A 17,720-nucleotide genomic window follows, 5' to 3' on the forward strand; every position below is an offset into this window, starting at 1 on the left:
GTGTTCAGACTGATATTGAGGTCTTTGATCCATTTGGACTTGAATTTTGTGCACGGTGATAGATATGGGTCTATTTTCAATCTTCTACAGGTTGACATCCAGTTGTGCCAGCACCATTTGTTGAAGATGCTTTCTTTCTTCCATTGTATACTTTTAGCTCCTTTAATGAAAATGAGGTGTTCATAGATTTGTGGGATAAAATTGGGTCTTCTGTACGATTCCATTGGTCGACTTCTCTGTTTTTATGCCAATACCACACTGTTTTCATTACTGTAGCTCTGTAATAGAGTTTGAAGTAAGGGATGGTAAAGCCTCCAGAAGTTCCTTTATTGTATAGGATTGTTTTTGCTATCCTGGGTTTTTTGTTTTTCCATAAGAAGTTGATTATTGTCCTCTCAAGATCTGTGAAGAATTTTGATGGGACCTTGATGGGGATTGCATTGAATCTATAAATTGCCTTTGGTAGAATTGCCATTTTTACTATGTTGATCCTCCCAATCCAAGAGCAAGAGAGATCCTTCCATTTTCTGGTATCCTCTTCAATTTCTTTCTTCTTGTCAAACAGATCTTTTACTTTATTGGTTAGAATTACCCCAAGATATTTTATGCTGTTTGTGGCTATCATGAAAGGTGATGCTTCTCTGATTTCCCTCTCTGCTTCCATATCCTTTGTGTAAAGGAGGACGACTGATTTTTTGGAGTTGATCTTGTATCCTGCCACCTTACTAAAGGTGTTTATCAGCTGTAAAAGTTCTTTGGTGAAGTTTTTGGGGTCGCTTAGGTACACTATCATATTATCTGCAAATAACGAAAGCTTAACTTCTTCCTTCCCAATACAAATCCCTTTGATCCCCTTATGTTGTCTTATTGCTATTGCTAAAACTTCAAGTACTATATTGAAGAGGTATGGAGAGAGTGGACAGCCTTGTCATGTTCCTGATTTTAGTGGGATGGCTTTTAGTTTCTCTCCGTTTAATTTGATGTTAGCTGTCGGTTTGCTGTAAATAGCTTTTATTACATTTAGGTAAGACCCTTGTATCCCTAATCTCGCCAAGACTTTAATCATAAAGAGATGTCGAATTTTGTCAAATGCTTTTTCAGCATCTAATGAAAAGATCATATGGTTTTTTTCTTTCAGTTTATTTATACAATGGAGTACATTGATAGATTTTCGTATATTGAACCAGCCCGGCATCTCTGGGATGAAGCCTACTTGATCATAATGGATAATTTTTCTAATGTGTTCTTGGATTCGTTTTGCCAGTATTTTGTTGAGGATTTTTGCGTTGATGTTCATGAGTGAGATTGGCCTATAATTCTGTTTCTTGGTTGAGTCTTTGTGTGGTTTTGGTATCAGAGTGACTGTAGCTTCATAAAAGGAATTTGGCAATGAATCTTCTGATTCTATAATGTGAAATACATTAAGGAGTATAGGTATTAGGTCTTCTTGGAAGTTCTGGTAGAATTCCGCATTGAAACCATCTGGTCCTGGACTTTTTTTGGTAGGGAGGTTTTTGATAACAGCTTCTAATTCTTCACGACTAACAGGTCTATTTAGATTGTTCACCTGGTCCTGGTTTAACTTTGGTATATGGTATTTATCTAAAAACGTGTCCATTTCTTTTACATTTTCCAGTTTTGTGGCATACAGGCTTTTGTAGTAACATCTAATGATTTTCTGAATTTCCTCTGTGTCTGTGGTTATGTCCCCCTTTTCATTTCTGATCTTATTAATTTGCATATTCTCTCTCTGCCATTTGATTAGTTTGGATTAATTGTGGAAGGCTCCTCCATATGACAATGTCACTAAGAAAGATAACCTGGACTAGAAAAGGGATATGAGCATTAGACCATGAATAGGCAAGAGAGAACGCCAGCAAACAATATTTTTGAATTAATTTATTATATTATTACTGAAAAAAATTGCCAGTCCAAATTCCTACTCTCTCCCCTCCTCCAGCTCTCCTCCCTCTCCCTCTACAGATCCTCTCACCCCTGCCCCCAATTCTAAGAGAGGGTCATGCACCCTATACTGCTGAACGTCCAAGGCCCTCCCTACTACATCTAGGTTGGGCAAGGTTTGCATCCAAAGGGAATAGGATCCCAAGAAGCTGGTACATGCAGTAGAAACAAGTCCCAGTGTCACTATCAGTGGCCCTTTGTCTGCCCCAACTGTCGACCCCCTTCAAAGGGGCTTGGTGTTCCCGTGCTAATGCACTCCCAGTCCAGCTGGAGTTGGTGAGCTATCATTTGCTCAAGCAAACTGTCTCAGTGGATGAACCCCTCATTGTCTTACTTCTTGCTCATACTCTCATGCCTTCCACTCTTCAACTGGATCTTGGGAGCTCAGTCCGGTGTTCCTATGTGGGTCATTGTCTCTGTTCCCATCTGTTGTTAGACAAAGGTTCTATGGTGATATTTCAGATAATCATGAGTCTGACTACAGGGTAAGGCCAATTCAGATACCCTCTGCTCTTTTACTTAGGGTCTTAGCTGGAGTCATGCTGGTGGGGTCTTGGGTGTTTTCCTAGAGCCGGGATTCTTGCTAACTCCATCATGGCTTCCTCAATCAAGATATCTCTTTCCTTGCTCGCATATCTGTCCTTCCTCTCGGCTATCCCATTCCTTCAAGTTCTCCTCAACCCCTCCTTCTCTTCTTTTTTCAACCCCCGTGCCTCCTGCTCTCAAACTTTTGACTGATTCAAATTTCCAGGTAGGTCTATATATGTTTATCTTTGGGTTCACCTTATTACTTAGATTCTTTAAGATCATAAACTATAGTCTCAATGCCCTTTGCTTAAGGCTACAATCCACTAATGAATGAATACATACCGTATCCATTATTTTGGCTCTGGGTTACCTCACTCAGGATAGTGTTTTCTAATTCCATCCATTTGCATGCAAAATTCAAGATGTCATTGTTTTTTACAGCTGACTAGTAATCTAATGTGTAGATGTGCCACACTTCGTTTATCCATTCTTCAGTGAGGGGCATCTAGGTTGTTTCCAGGTTCTGGCTGTAATTCTTAAAATGATCCCCGAGCCCGAGCTGGCTGGCGGAGCCCACCATAAAACAGTGGCTACAGTTTCCCACCAGCAGGAGGGCACGCGCAGCGCAGGCGGTGGCGGCGGGTAACAGACACATAGACACAAAATATAGGCATAAAGGTAACATTTATTACAAGGAGAGAGGGAGAGACAGAGAGAGAAGAGATAAAAGGAGAGAAAGATAAAAGGAGAGAGAGACAGGGAGAGGGCTTGAGCATGTCAAGGAAGCAGAAGAAGGAAGGGCAAGATGGCAGGTCAGAGGTAATGGGAGTGGGCGTGGCTTGTCCCTTAAAGTGACAGGAAAGCACAACAGTGGCTATTACAAATAATGCTGCTATGAACATAGTTTAAAAAATGCTTTTGTAGTATGATTGAGCATCTTTTGCATATATTCCTGAGAGTGTTATTGCTGGGTCCTGAGGTAGGTTGATTCCCAGTTTTCTGAGAAATGCCACTGATTTCCAAATTGGTTGCAAAGTTTGCATTCCCACCAGCAATGGATGAGTGTTCCCCTTGATCAGCATCCTCTTCAGCATAGTGTTTTTGATCTTAGCCATTCCGATAGGAGTAAGATGGTATCTCAGAGTTCTTTTGATTGCATTTCCCTAATAGCTAAGAAAGTTGAACATGTCCTTAAGAATCTTATGGCCATTTGAAATTCTTCTCTTGAGAATTTTCGGTTTAGTTCAGTATACCACTTTTTAATTGGGCTATTTAGAATTTTAATGTTTAATTTCTTGAGTTCTTTATATATTTTGGAGACCAGTCCTTTGTCTGATATGGGGTTGGTGAAGATTTCTTTCCCATTCAGTAGGCAGCCTTTTTGTCTTATTGATTGTGTCCTTTGCTTTACAAAGAATCCAGGAAAATATAATATTACCTAAGTAAACAGGGAGTGCATCATAAACAACTTCAAAAGTCTAGAATTGTCAGAAACATCTCACTGTCTGGACAGTCACCCAAAGTTCTTCTGTAGTTTTAGGGCATCCATATTCAGCCTACAGGCCCATAGCTTCCATCATACTTTTCAATGGAGCAGGAAATTTAAAGACAGCTCTACCTATATTGGCACTTTGTCAGTCACTTTCTTCTGAGTCCTAGAGAATGTTTTGCAGACTGTTTTATGAAACAGGAACCATAAAGGGCAGTTTCAGCCTTAGGCAAGTTTAGCAGTCATTTCTCTGTGGGTACTGCAAGTCCAGGCAAGCAGTTCAGGAAAAGAAGTTTCCTGCCCAAATGGCTAGCAAACTCCATAAAGAGCCTCTTTGACACCCATCTTCTTCTTGAAGTCATTGGTCCTGTACCAACCAAGATGATGTTTTGCACTGTCATAAAAAGTATTAAACTCTTAAAACATACATTTTAAATGCCATATTCTAAAGGTCTTAGAAAGGTTTGAGGATTATGTATCTCACTAAAATATATCTGTATATCTAGAAAACTTAACTAACATGACTACAAGCTTGACTATTATAGATGATTCTCTATTAACATATATTTCTTAATTATACATTAATTTTTTTAATCTGAACAAAGACAATATCTTAATCAAGTATAAATATGTATATATCCAAACAAACCAAGATCCATACTAATGCAAATATCTATAGAATATCCCTCTCTAAATCTAAACAATCATTTATAAGAAACATTTGGGAATATGGGTGTAGTTCTCTCCAAACTGCTTCCTGCTTTTCATTGAGTGAAGTAATTTTTCTGGGTGTTCACAGTGACCTTTTGGGGGACTTTGGTCCTTCAAACCATACTAGCCTGGAATGAAGGCACAGGTTCTCATCCTTTGTGGAAACAAAAGAAGAATCTCTTTTCCAAAGCAACAGATCCTTAGACCCAAATTTGCAAGTCAATATTCTTTTATGTTGGTTTACTTTAGCAGCCCATTCAATAAAATGTCTCTTGTTATGTAACTCTTTAATAGTCAAAAATTTCAAAAATTACAATAATGCATAATCCAGACTCTGTGTATACTCCATCTTTACATGGCTTATTTTTATTACTCTATTAACTTTTTCTACAAGTTTAATATTTATTTCATCCTTTAATCTATGATTGTCTGTACTTTTATCTTACATTTACTGTATTTTTACTCTTTTTCTCTCTCACAAGCATTCTCTCTTACATACATTTTTTAAACTTACTGTGTCTCTTTTAGAGGTCTTTTTTTTTTTTTTGTCTAAATCTGTCCTGTTGTGTATCTGTAATTCTTTTCTGTCCAGAAGCACTTCTTAAAATGCCAATCCGAGGTCTGACTAGTACTAAGGCTGCTTTACCTTTTGGCTCCACCCAGTCCAACATGGTGGAACAGAGGTCTGTTTATTGTGAACCATTCTCACAGCCCCATTTTCAGGCACATACCAGGTCTATGTTGCCATTAAACAAGTTGTAGTACTCTGCTCACAAACTGCATTTAAATGTTTCATAACTAGCCCTTGTCAGAGTTTTATTGGAAGTGTGGGTCAGAAAGCCAGCCTTTCAAAACCCTGGGTTTTTTTCCTGCTACCACTGAATCAGAATAACCTCTCTAATGGAGCCATGGCATTAAGCCATGTTTTACTCTGTTTTTGTTTGTTTGTTTGTTTGTATTTTGAAAGGGCTAGAATTACTTCTCAAACTCTCTTAGGTTTTAAGTGGATTTTAGTTGGCCACATATGTGCCAATTTTTAGCATGAGACCACCTGTTTGTTTCCAGCTGTAAATATCAGTCAGAAAGTATATTATTTGCAATGCTGTTTGGTGGTATGGGAAAATTGTCTGTATTCTGTCAATCATGTTTTAAATAAATGCTGATTGGCCAGTAGCCAGGCAGGACGTATAGATGGGACAACCAGACAGGAAGTAGAGGCAGGGCAATGAGAACAGGCATATTCTGGGAAGAAGGAAGCTCTTCCTGCTGTCTTGCCCAGATCACAGAAGAAGGAAGATGTGACCTACCCTGCCAAAATGATACCAAGCCATGTGGCTAACATAGATAAGAATAATGGGTTAATATATATTACAAGAGCTAATAAAAAGATTGAGCTAATGCCCAATCAGTTTTATAACTTTTGTAGACCTTCTGTGTGATTTTCTTTAGGGCCAAATGCCTGTGGAACTTGGTGGGAGGACAGAAACTCCAACAAGCAGGCCCTCATACTAGAGTTTGGCCAATAGCTTTAGCATATTTTTGGCTAACTCTTATATCCTATACTAACCCATCTCTATTAATCTGTATATCACCATGTAGCTTTGGCTTACCAGGTAAAATTCCATCCCCAGCATCTGTCTCTGGCAGGCCTATATGGAGTCTTATGACTCCACCTTCTTTCTCCCAGTATTCAGTTTAGTTTTCCCTGCTTAGCTCTGTTCTTTCCTGCTATAGCCCTATAAAGCAGTATTTTTATTAACCAGTGGTAATCGCAGCATACAGAGGGGAATCTGACATCAAGTAATCTTTCCATTTGTAGGTAATATATTCAGAGAAAGTAATGCATTATCTATCCTATCTTAGTGAATTCAAAGTTTTACTCCTAACGTATTTTCTATCCTAAGGAAAACTGCAACTATAACTAAGTAGTCTTAAAATTCATCAAAGACTCAGAAAGATGTGATATTATCTAAAATCAGAGACATTTGGCTTGCTGGACAATCATCCACAGTTCCTCTGCAATGTTGGGGCAACCAACTTCATTCAATAGGCCCAGAATATCTGGTAAATTTTTCAGTGAAGCCTGAAATTCAAAGGAATATCCTGCCTTGTACTCACAAAGTTCATCAGTTTCTTTCGTATATGTCTTGGAGAAAATATGGCATATCCTTCCGTGAAGCCGGAATTATCCTGTATTGTTTTGGCAAAGTTGGGCAGTCTATTTCTGTGTGTCCTGCATTTCCTGTCTGTATAGCACATTAAGAGCAGTCAAAAGCAAGAGCAGTTTCTTGCCTAGTAGCTAGTCTTGTCACAATGAAAGCAAACTCCAATGGAGTTTTTCAATGTCTGGCATCTCTGAAGTAATAAAATGATATATTTCATAGATCTTTGAAGTGCTTGAAAACCATTTATCTATTCAATGTACGTATATATGAACTTGAAAACATACTTAACGTTCAAGATTGATTATTATAACTGACTATATACTAACCTGTGGTTTTTTCAATTATTTTGTGACACAGTGTCTGTATGTAGTTCTGGAGCTTCTCCTGCCACTCATTCTGTAGACCTGGTCTTGAACTCCCAGAGATGTACCTGCTTATGCCTTTGGAGTGCTGGGATTAGAGATGTGCATGACCTCCTTTCAGCTAACCTGTGGTTTTGTTTTTTTTATTATCCTAAATAGTTTATTATAATAACCTTTAAAAACTAGAATTTTATCTTAAAATTTTAACTGAATGGCATGGGGGACAATACCTTAAGCCAAAGTAGAAACGTAAATACACTGTGACAAAGTAACTTTAAATTTCTATCAATCTGCTATATTCCCACAAATGATAACAAACATCCATAGTCCACCATTTAACCAAAAGCCTCCATAAAAATCTCTTGGAATTGGAGGAGGAGGATTCTCTTGATTTTTTTCCTGCCAAATGTAGGAAAAGACACCTTTAGAGGTCCTGGAGAAAAATTGGAGATAATGGAAAAGTCTTGGGAAAACCAGCTATAATATTTGTTGTTAGATTTCACAGGTCAAGTTTTTGGAGGTCGTCCCTGATCAAACCTGATCAATATTATTTCTTAAGAATTCCACAATATTTTGCCTCCTACAGAAACCAAAGTAAAACCTCTTCTCCAAATCATTTTTAGTTTCCATTTTACATATACATTTGACTTATTTTTTAAATTAAGATAGCCTAAAGTATCTAGGTTGATTCAGGTTGGCAGCCCTGTTTACAATTCCAAGGTTTTCAGAAACTGTCTCTTGCTTGTCATACATCAAAAAATTGAAAATCAGCATAATAGTATACAAGATCCAGAAGCCCTGTTTATTTCCTATATTACCTGCCTCCCTGTTTTATATTACTTTTACTATCTCTTTAAAGACATTATTATTTTTTGAACTATTTCTTTCTATACCTCTTATATAAATTTTCTTGTCTTTTTTAAGCCTATGCATATTGTAAAACACACTGGAAACTTTTCATAGGTTTCTCAGTCTGAACCTCTTCTACTGTATTGTATGACCACATGAACCTTTTATCTGCTATGTGGCATGGACCTCTGCCATGAGTTTTAGAAATATCTGGCCACAACTTGACTCCCCGTTAAATAACAAAGATTTTTTTATTATTATTTAGACATATTTGACCTTAGTTTAACTAGTTTCTTGGCAGTTTTTCTTAAATTGTCATATCAACCTTTTGCTTCTGGAGTTCTATCTTCTTCTATTCTGTATACTTTTCTTTATTACTTACTCCCTGACTTTCTGTGTAGCTGGCTGCCTGGCCCTTGGTATACTCTTATTTCCATGCTTTTCCTTCGATTTCTCTTCCTACATTTTTCTTTCCATTTATTCTTTCTGCCTGGCATCCCCTCCTATTCTTTACTGTCTATCTATTTGTCATTCAGCTCTTTTTTGACCAACCAAGTGATTAGGCATCAAGGTATTATGTTTTCACAAAGTTGAACAAACACAGCATAAATGCAAAATATCCTTGTAGCATTAATACAAATGTTCCACAGCATAAACAAATATAACACATCCTACAAAAATATTCCACAACATGTTGAATTGCATTTTGATAATACAAAATGGTGAGATACCTAAGCTATGAGACATATTCCATGGAAAAATAGCTACATATAGGGGGTAGAAGTAACCAGAGATAAAAATGTCGGAGAAGTTGCAGGTTAGGGCCATCTTAGTCTTATAAAACTAAAGCCCCACAAATCTGAGACAGAACTACAGGACATGTTGTATGACCTGCTGTGCTTCAGTCTTTCTTGGTCCAATCGTCCCTCACTATGTGTCCATTTCTCTTTGGGATGTGAATGGTATCCTGTTCCATTGTTTGTTGGAAAGATGTCATTGTCAAAAGATTGTCTGCAGTGTCAGAGGAAACTCTGTATCTTTAAATAGTGTAGGTGCTGGTGTGGACTATGAGGATCATTGAAGTGACAAAAGCATTTTCGTCACTGATGACCATGAGCCTATAATGGTCTGGGTCAGAATGTAGTTGATTGAGTGAAAAACAGATAGGAAGTTGTATTTGGTCAAGTGTGCCTGCTTGGTGATTTCTTTTGATTGGTTGTGAAACCATTAGTAGGGGGAACCTTTCTGGATAAAATTCATTATTGGGTATGTGATATGAGTCACTATTGCTTCAATACATCCCCTGTTCTTTGTGTCTACTATGCTGTGGTTGAAACTAATCATCCAGGTTCCTTCTTGTGCTATCTTGCCTTCTCCACCATTATAGACTGAAACACTAGATCATGAAAGATTTAGTAGAAGTAGTTGCTATTCAGTGCTAATGCATTTGGTAGCTTGCTTTTTAAAATTGTTTTCTTTGTATGTTTTTGAAGTAAAGGTTTGTCTATGTAGCCCTAGCTGTACTAAAAGTAGTCCTGTACACCAGGTTGGCCTCAAACTCGGATATCACTTGACTCTGGCTCCCAAGTTCTGGGATTGAAGGTGGACCAACATTCCTGGCTTTTTTGTTTTGATATTATTGGATAATTTTGTCACCCATATCTTGAATTTTTAAAGTTTGGCAGAGGGATTCAGTATATTTCCAAGCAAGGCATTTATTCATGGCATTAATACTGTCTGAGCCTTCTGAGTCATTGGATTGCAGGTACATCACCTTTTTCCAGCTCTTGTGTTAATTTTGAAACTTTTATTGAATATGAGTAACTGTATGCATGAATATGTACCATGTGGTTACATGGTTCTTACAGTGATAAAAAGCTGGTCACAGAAACCCTAAATTTGAAATAATGGGTAGTTGTGATCCCCCATTTAAGCTCTAGCAAGTGAGCCCACCTATAAACAAGACCAGTGAGGACTCTTTAATATTAGGGCATCTCTCCTGCCCTGTGTTGATTATTTGTGATCAACATTTGTATTGTTAAGGTTTTAGTCTGTTCCTTTGTAAACTTTTAAACTTGCACTGCCTTTTAGTAAAATTTTATTCATGTTACAGTTCTAATTGGGATACATCAGGTTTCTGGAAGATGAATACCGAACTGGAATGAATTTGTAGAAACTTCAATGAAAACCCCATGTTCTTTCTATTGTTTCTGATTGTTTGACTGATTTTTTCCATGGGAAATGGTCTTAATATGTACTTCTGACTATCCTGGAAGAGATTGCATACACTAGGCTTACATTCAACTCAGAGGCACATATATACACTCCTGTTCTTTCTGATCAAAGGCATGAGCGAATGCACCCTGCTTGCCCATCTTATTTTTTTTAAAGTAGGAATTAATTGTTCATAAAATTTCTCTCTTGTACTCTGTATTGTTGATCTGTTTATTTGTCTATGTTTTATAATAAACATTTCTCTTGCAAGGTAACACCCCATTCAAAGGATAGAGAAATGACAGAGGTGAACCTCTTAATCAGTTTCCCTTTAAAGTGATTTGGTGATTAAATTTTGTCTATGCTGTGGACTATCTGATGGGTTTACCAGGAACTTTTGACTGTAGTGTCAAAAAAGTATATATGTAATATAGTCAGTGTCATGCTTTCTTTTATATACATGTATGGGATATTTAAGAATGCAGTTACCTATGGTGATGTGCATGTTGACTTCACTTGGGAAGAATGGGCATTGCTGGAACCTTCCCAGAAGAATCTCTACAAAGATGTGATGCTAGAGACCTACAGGAACCTCACTATTATAGGTAAGCTGGACTTTTCCATTACAATTTAAAATAAGGGGACAACCATTCATTAATTATTGATGCGCTCCTGTAATTTGATTGAGAAAGAAGAATGGAGTGAATAAATCAAGCAGTGTTTGAGGTTCATTAAAGGTATTAGTTGAAATTTTGAAAAAAATGCACAATTTTTAATAATAAAACATACATTTTCTGGTATTATATTTTAGGATACAATTGGGAAGACGATACTATTGAACAACATTGGCAACATTCTACAGGGTATGAAAGGTAACTTTCATGAGAAAGTTGATACAAATGTGCATCTGAAGAAATTTTATTGTGTCCTGGAAGTTTTTATCAAAAGCAATAGTGTAAATAAGAACAGCTTAAAGTGTATCACTGATTATTAAATTCTCACAAAACTATAAAGTGCAATTTCAGGTAGGTGAATTACATGTGCATGACATTCTTTACGAAAGAAGTCAAGGAAACGATGCCTCAGCTGATAATCTCTATACCACATGTCTATGAGTACAGGAAGTCATACTGTGTGAATTCAATATTGAAGTCTTTTATTTATTATTCTTCTTTTACTTAGTATATCATATGTCACTATACAATCAAGCCATCTGAGCATACGTATATGGAAAGGCAAAACATACTTCTCTCTCAGAACAATTAGAAGAATCATAGCAGTCTCCATGTGAATTATACTTGTTGAGTTTGATTCAAGTATACAAGTAATTGGTTTTCCAGTTTCATCATTAATGCATCAGCAAATACACATTGCAGAAAAGCTACATCAGTACTAAGACTTTGTAAATACTTTTGTTTATCCTAGGTCACTTAGCAAATGTCATATCACTCACAGAATAGGAAACTTTATGAATGCAGTAAGCATGGTAAAACTCTGAGTTTTTCCAGTTTTCCTCATATATTTGCATTACCATGTATATAAAAAAGTTTCTGTAAATATGAACCATGTAAAAAAGTATCTTACAATCAGAAGTATCCTCAAAAATACAAACAACCCTTAATAAAGGGGAACAACCTGAGTGTATTCACAGTCATAAAACCATAAGATCTAATTCTCCTTTACAATTGGACCAAATTGTAAAATTAATTCATATAAATATAAACATTTAACAGTGTATTGAATATAATAATGCTTATACATATTTCATTATACTTACAGGCAGAAAAAAAGTCAAACTGGAGAGAAACCTTCTTTATCTACTCAGTGTCTTAAAGCCCTTGGATATGATAGTCATCTTCAAAGGCATGAAAGAACAAATCCTAAAGTGAAACCGTATGAATGTAATCAGTATGATAAAGACTTTGTACATCATAGTCATCTTCAAATGCCTAATAGAACACATACTGGAGAGAAAACATATGGATGTAATGAATGTGATAAAGCCTTTACATGTATCAGTCATCTTCAGAGGCATATAATAAGACAAACTGGTGAAAAACCTTATGAATGTGATCAATGTGGTAAAGCTTTTGTATGTCATAGTCATCTTCAAAGACATAAAAGAACCCATACTGGAGAGAAACCCTATGAATGTAACGAGTGTGGTAAAGCCTTTTTATGTATCAGTGAACTTCAAAGACATATAATGAGACACACTGGAGAGAAACCCTATGAATGTAGTCAGTGTAGTAAAGCCTTTGTGTGTATCAGTGATCTTCAAAGACATATAAGAACACATGCTGGAGAGAAACCCTATGAATGTAATCTGTGTGGGAAAGCCTTTGCAAGGCAGGGTTATCTTCATATTCATAAAAGAACACATACTGGAGAGAAACCCTATGAATGTAATCAGTGTGGGAAAGCTTTGGTAAGTCAAAAAACTCTCCGAACACATGAAAGAATGCATACTGGAGAAAAACCTTACGAATGTAATCAGTGTGGTAAAGCTTTTGTATGTCACAGTCATCTTCAAAGGCATAAAAGAACCCACACTGGAGAGAAACCCTATGAATGTAATCAGTGTGGGAAAGCCTTTGTATGTATCAGTGATCTTCAAAGGCATATAAGAACACATACTGGAGAGAAACCCTATGAATGTAATCAGTGTGGGAAAGCCTTTATAAGTCAAAAAACTCTCCGAACACATGAAAGAACGCATACTGGAGAAAAACCTTACGAATGTAATCAATGTGGTAAAGCTTTTGTATGTCACAGTCATCTTCAAAGGCATAAAAGAACCCATACTGGAGAGAAACCCTATGAATGTCATGAGTGTGGTAAAGCCTTTGCATGTATCAGCGATCTTCAAAGGCATATAAGAACACATACTGGAGAGAAACCCTATAAATGTCATGAGTGTGGTAAAGCCTTTACAAGGCAGAGTTATCTTTACATTCATATAAGAATACATACTGGAGAGAAACCCTATGAATGTAATCAGTGTGGGAAAGCCTTTGCAAGTCACAGTTATATTCAGAAGCATAAAAGATCCCATACTGGAGAGAAACCCTATGAATGTAATCAGTATCGTAAAGCCATTTGCCCATCACAGCACTCTTCCAAAGCATAAAAGGACACATAACTCGAGAGAAGGACTATGCTTGTAATCATTATGGTAGAGGATTTGGTCATCATAATACTGTTCAACAGCATAAAAGGACACACACTGGAGAGAAATCCTATGAATTTTATCAGTGTGGTAAAGGTTTGGCATATCACAGTCAACTTCAAGGCATAAAAGAACACATACTGGAGAGAAACCCTATGAATATATGTGTTAAAACTTCTGCTCATTGTGGAGGCCTAAAATTGTGAGCCTGTTAACAATTGATTAAAGGTCAGAGAATTGGGACTTTCCTCTAGTTCCTTCAAGGTTATTGTGATTTTACCTCAAACAAATGCCCCACCAACATATAGGTCCAAGAGTTCCGCTCTCTCAAGGATATTTTCAACAGGTGTTTCTAATTGTCAGAACTTGTACTCCAGGAATAGAGAAGTAGATCTCTTCCTACCTCAAACAAATTGTAAGGATTGGACTAAGTTCCAGTTTTCTTGATGAAGAAACTTGGGATTCTACTGAGGGAGTGGTTTGCCTACGGAATGTTTTGGTCTAAGGTGTAAGCATGACTTGTTTTGTTATAATTTTTAACTGTGCATGTAGCTCATAAATTTCAGTTAATACTAGTTCATTTCCTTGTACTATGTTAATGCAGTCTTTTGTCTTACTCCTACATTTTGGGGTCAAGGATATTTTAAGCAGTTGGAAATTAAATGCAGGTGAATTTTCAGTACTCACTGGAATTTCCTTCCAATACTACCTTATGTGTTTCTCCATTTTATTCTTTTCATTTGTGTTTTCATATTCATATTATCTACTATAGTTCTATTGCTGACACCTTTACCCTTAAGAGAGTTTTTTTTTTTTTTTCTTCTCGAGGCTGGTCCCAGACAGCTAATCACAGTTACCTTCAAGAGATAAATGAAAATACACTGGAAAGAAAGTATATGAATGCAATCGTTATGGTATAGCCTTTGCATGTATCACTAGTCTTTAATATCATGAGGTAAAATCATACTACAGATAAACCCTGTAAATGTAGTCAGTGTGCTAAAGTTTTGCACTTTATAAAGGAGTGAAACTTTTTGTGTGCAGTTAATCTGTTTTTATATTCATTTTCATATTACAATAGTCTTTGCCTACCTGAAAACGATACTGAGGTCTTATTATAAAATGCCTGTTAAAATCTTTATCCAACACAAATATAATCAGTTACAGAAAAGTATTAATTCTGTAGAAAAGTTTGACAGTGCCAAAATTTTTTTCAAATATTGTGATATCCATTTTTATGTTGTAAGTACTCACGTACTCATGGAACAAATGAATATATGAAGACCTATGTGTAGGGTAAAAGGGCCAGACCAAAAAAAAAAAAAAAAAAAAGAAAATACACACACCCTAAACCTGAAAGCAGAGCCAGTGAAAGAGAGAAATTTTCACCACCCTAAACTTGGAGCCAATGAGACACACCCTGACTCTTAAACCAGAGCCACATAAACACTTTTAGCCCTGTATCCAGAGACAGTGAAAGAAACACCCTGACCCTAAAATCAGACCCAAAATGTGGAAAGGGGCCATTAAAAGAAACACATTTTGTCTCTGAAACTAGATCCAAATAAACACTCTACCCTTGTTCAACTGATCACAAAATCAACTAATCCCTGAGCTCAAAACCAACCAATTCCAGAACCCAAAATGCAGTAAGTGTCTGCAACTTTTAACACCTAGGGAAAATCTTCTACCTGGAAATTCTCTGCCCATTTATAAGCCCTGTTTCTAATCAATCAGCAGCTTCTCTTTTCTACCCTGGCAGAGGTAGCCAGTCTTCTGAATTAATCCCTTTTAAATAAATCTTTTGAATGAGTTTTGGATTAAGACCTTTCCCCTGAGCAATGATAAACTCCCTAGTTTGGAGTAGAGAAGCAGTGGACAACTCTACTGGTAAATTCCCTTAAAGGAATGAAGCAGTACCATTTTGTGGGAGACTGCTACATTTTTGCAGCAGTTCCCTCCTTGCTTAAGATAAGAAGTGGCCAGATGGTAGTGGCACATTCCTTTAATCCCAGCACTCAGGAGGCAGAGGCAGGCAGATCTCTGTGAGTTAAAGGCCAGCCTGGTCTACAAAAGTTTGTTCCAGGACAGGCTCCAAAAACTACAGAGAAACCCTGTCTCAAAAAACCAAAGGCCGAGGGGCTGGAGAGATGGCTCAGAGGTTAAGAGCACTGACTGCTCTTCCGGAGGTCCTGAGTTCAATTCCCAGCAACCACATGGTGGCTTACAGCCATTTATAATGAGACCTGGTGCCCCCTTCTTGTTTGCAGGCACACGTGGAAGGAATGCTATACACATAATAAATAAATAAATAAATATTTAAAAAAACAAAGGGGAGGGGAAGAAATAACAATTTGGTTTGGGACTGAGATGAAATAGACAACTTTGCTAGGAAACTCTGGTGGAACAAAACAGAGAAGCAGTGGACAATTCTGCTGGGAACCTCCCTTAGGGGAGTTCAGCAGAGCAGCAATGAATATCTCTGATGGGAAACTCTTAGCAGACTGAAGCCAGGCCTAGCTGTAAAGGTTCTCTTCGTGAGAAGAGAGATTGCTGCATCCTGTGGAGAGAACAAATTCAGATATAGCATGACACTCAGGATACTTTTCCCTATATATCTGTAGGTCTCCAGGATACGTTCTCTTCAGGGTTGTAGGCATAGCCTGACTTCTGATAGTACAGGAGGTACCTTTTTCTTCAGGGCCCTATGTAACCAGGATATCTTTCCTCCACAACTTCATTTATAGCTGGAATTCCATCATTCAGGGTGTCTTTCTCTTTGCAGATGAATATACCCAGAATTTCTTCACTTCACAGGTGTAGGTATAGCCTGCATTCCAACATTCAGTGTACCTTTCTCTTTAGAGAGGTAACAACCCAGGATACCTTCCTTCCATAACTTCAGGTGTAGCCTGACTTCCTGACAGTCAGCATACTTTTCTATTCAAAGCTGTAGGTATCCAGCATACTTTCCCTTCACAGCTGTAGGTATGGCATGCCTACTGATAGTAAGGATACCATTTTCTTCACAAACTTAGGTATTAAGGATAACTTCCCTCCATAGCTTCAGTTATAGCCTGACTTCCCAAAAATTAGGATACCTTTCTACTCACAGCTGTAGGTATCCTGGATATCTTCTCTTCACAGATTTAGATATAGACTCACTTCAAAAGTCAAGGGATCTTTCGGTATCCAGGATGCCATCCCTCTACATCTTTAGGTATAACCTGATTTTTCAACAGTCAGAGTAACTTTCTTCTCACAGCTTTAAATACCTTCCATTCACAACTGTAGATATAACCTGACTCTACATTATTCCCTCCAGAGCTGTAACACTTGAAGTATTAGTTTAAACAATCAGATAACCCTTTGGGGTTTTGGCTTTTATATATTTCTTCAATTAAATGAAATAACTAATTGAGGTATAAAATTGTGTGGATTTGTTAGTTTCTTTTCTGTTTTTGTGATAAAATGTCTAGGTCAATTTATAAAAGAGTTTCATTTGGCCCTTGGTTTCAGAGGGATACGAAAGAGGCATGGAAAAAGGAGTCAGACATGTCTGCTAAAGCAGGAAGCCAATAATTCACATTGTTAGTCTGCAGCATTGATATATATTTTTTTTCATTGAATCCTTTGATAACCATATACAGGGTCTTTCGATTAAGTGATAGCAGGCAGAGGAAGCACTGGGATATCTTAATCATTAGCATTATAATGACATTTCGGACCTGGAGAGATGGCACAGTAGTATTGAGTCTTTTGGGTACCCAAGTTTGATTTCTATCACTCACACAAGTTTGGTCAGAATTTTGTGTATTTCCAGGTTGCGGAGATCTGTTGAATTCTTCTGGCCTCTTAGGAAACGAGATATGGAAATGGTGAAAAGACAGATATATATGTGATTCCCTAGTTTAAAAGGGTTCTGTAATGGTAAAAGTTTAAATGCTGCAGATCTTTGGTGGCTACAGAGGCAGAAACACTGCAGGTTCCCCCAGCAGCGTTTGTGGGCCATGTGGCAGCAGGCAGCAAACAGCTAGTCCCGAGAGCAGCCAGTCCCAGGCAGGAATGGTGCAGTTCCATGAGTAGCTGCAAGAGGCCACAAGGGGAAACAGACGGATGCTCAGTCATGAGACCAGGCCACAGGTCTCAGGAGGCAGCTGGATGCTAAGCTGCAAGTGAGAGACAGATGGATCGGCATGCCATGCAAAGGCAAAGGGAGGTTGGATATTTGTGGGTTATGGAGGTAAGTTGGAGAAGGAAAAGAGGAGAGA

The 17,720-nt window shown here is 37.5% G+C and overlaps 1 protein-coding gene across 1 annotated transcript in view; it reads left to right on the forward strand.

Moving 5' to 3' along the window:
• LOC126495123 (zinc finger protein 431-like) overlaps positions 1-14,157 on the forward strand; it is a 32,344-nt gene extending 18,187 nt beyond the window's left edge. Inside the window, exons 4-6 of the mRNA XM_050132717.1 lie at positions 10,759-10,885; positions 11,092-11,152; positions 12,060-14,157. Of these exons, the coding sequence (XP_049988674.1) occupies positions 10,759-10,885; positions 11,092-11,152; positions 12,060-13,410 (1,539 nt within the window). The 3' untranslated portion in view covers positions 13,411-14,157. The remainder of the gene's footprint in view (positions 1-10,758; positions 10,886-11,091; positions 11,153-12,059) is intronic.
• The last annotated feature ends 3,563 nt before the right edge of the window (positions 14,158-17,720 follow it).

This window comes from Alexandromys fortis, unplaced genomic scaffold, assembly GCF_014885135.2.
Source record: "Alexandromys fortis isolate MF-2015 unplaced genomic scaffold, M_Fortis_MF-2015_v1.1 scaffold_409, whole genome shotgun sequence".
Taxonomy (NCBI): Eukaryota; Metazoa; Chordata; class Mammalia; order Rodentia; family Cricetidae; genus Alexandromys; species Alexandromys fortis.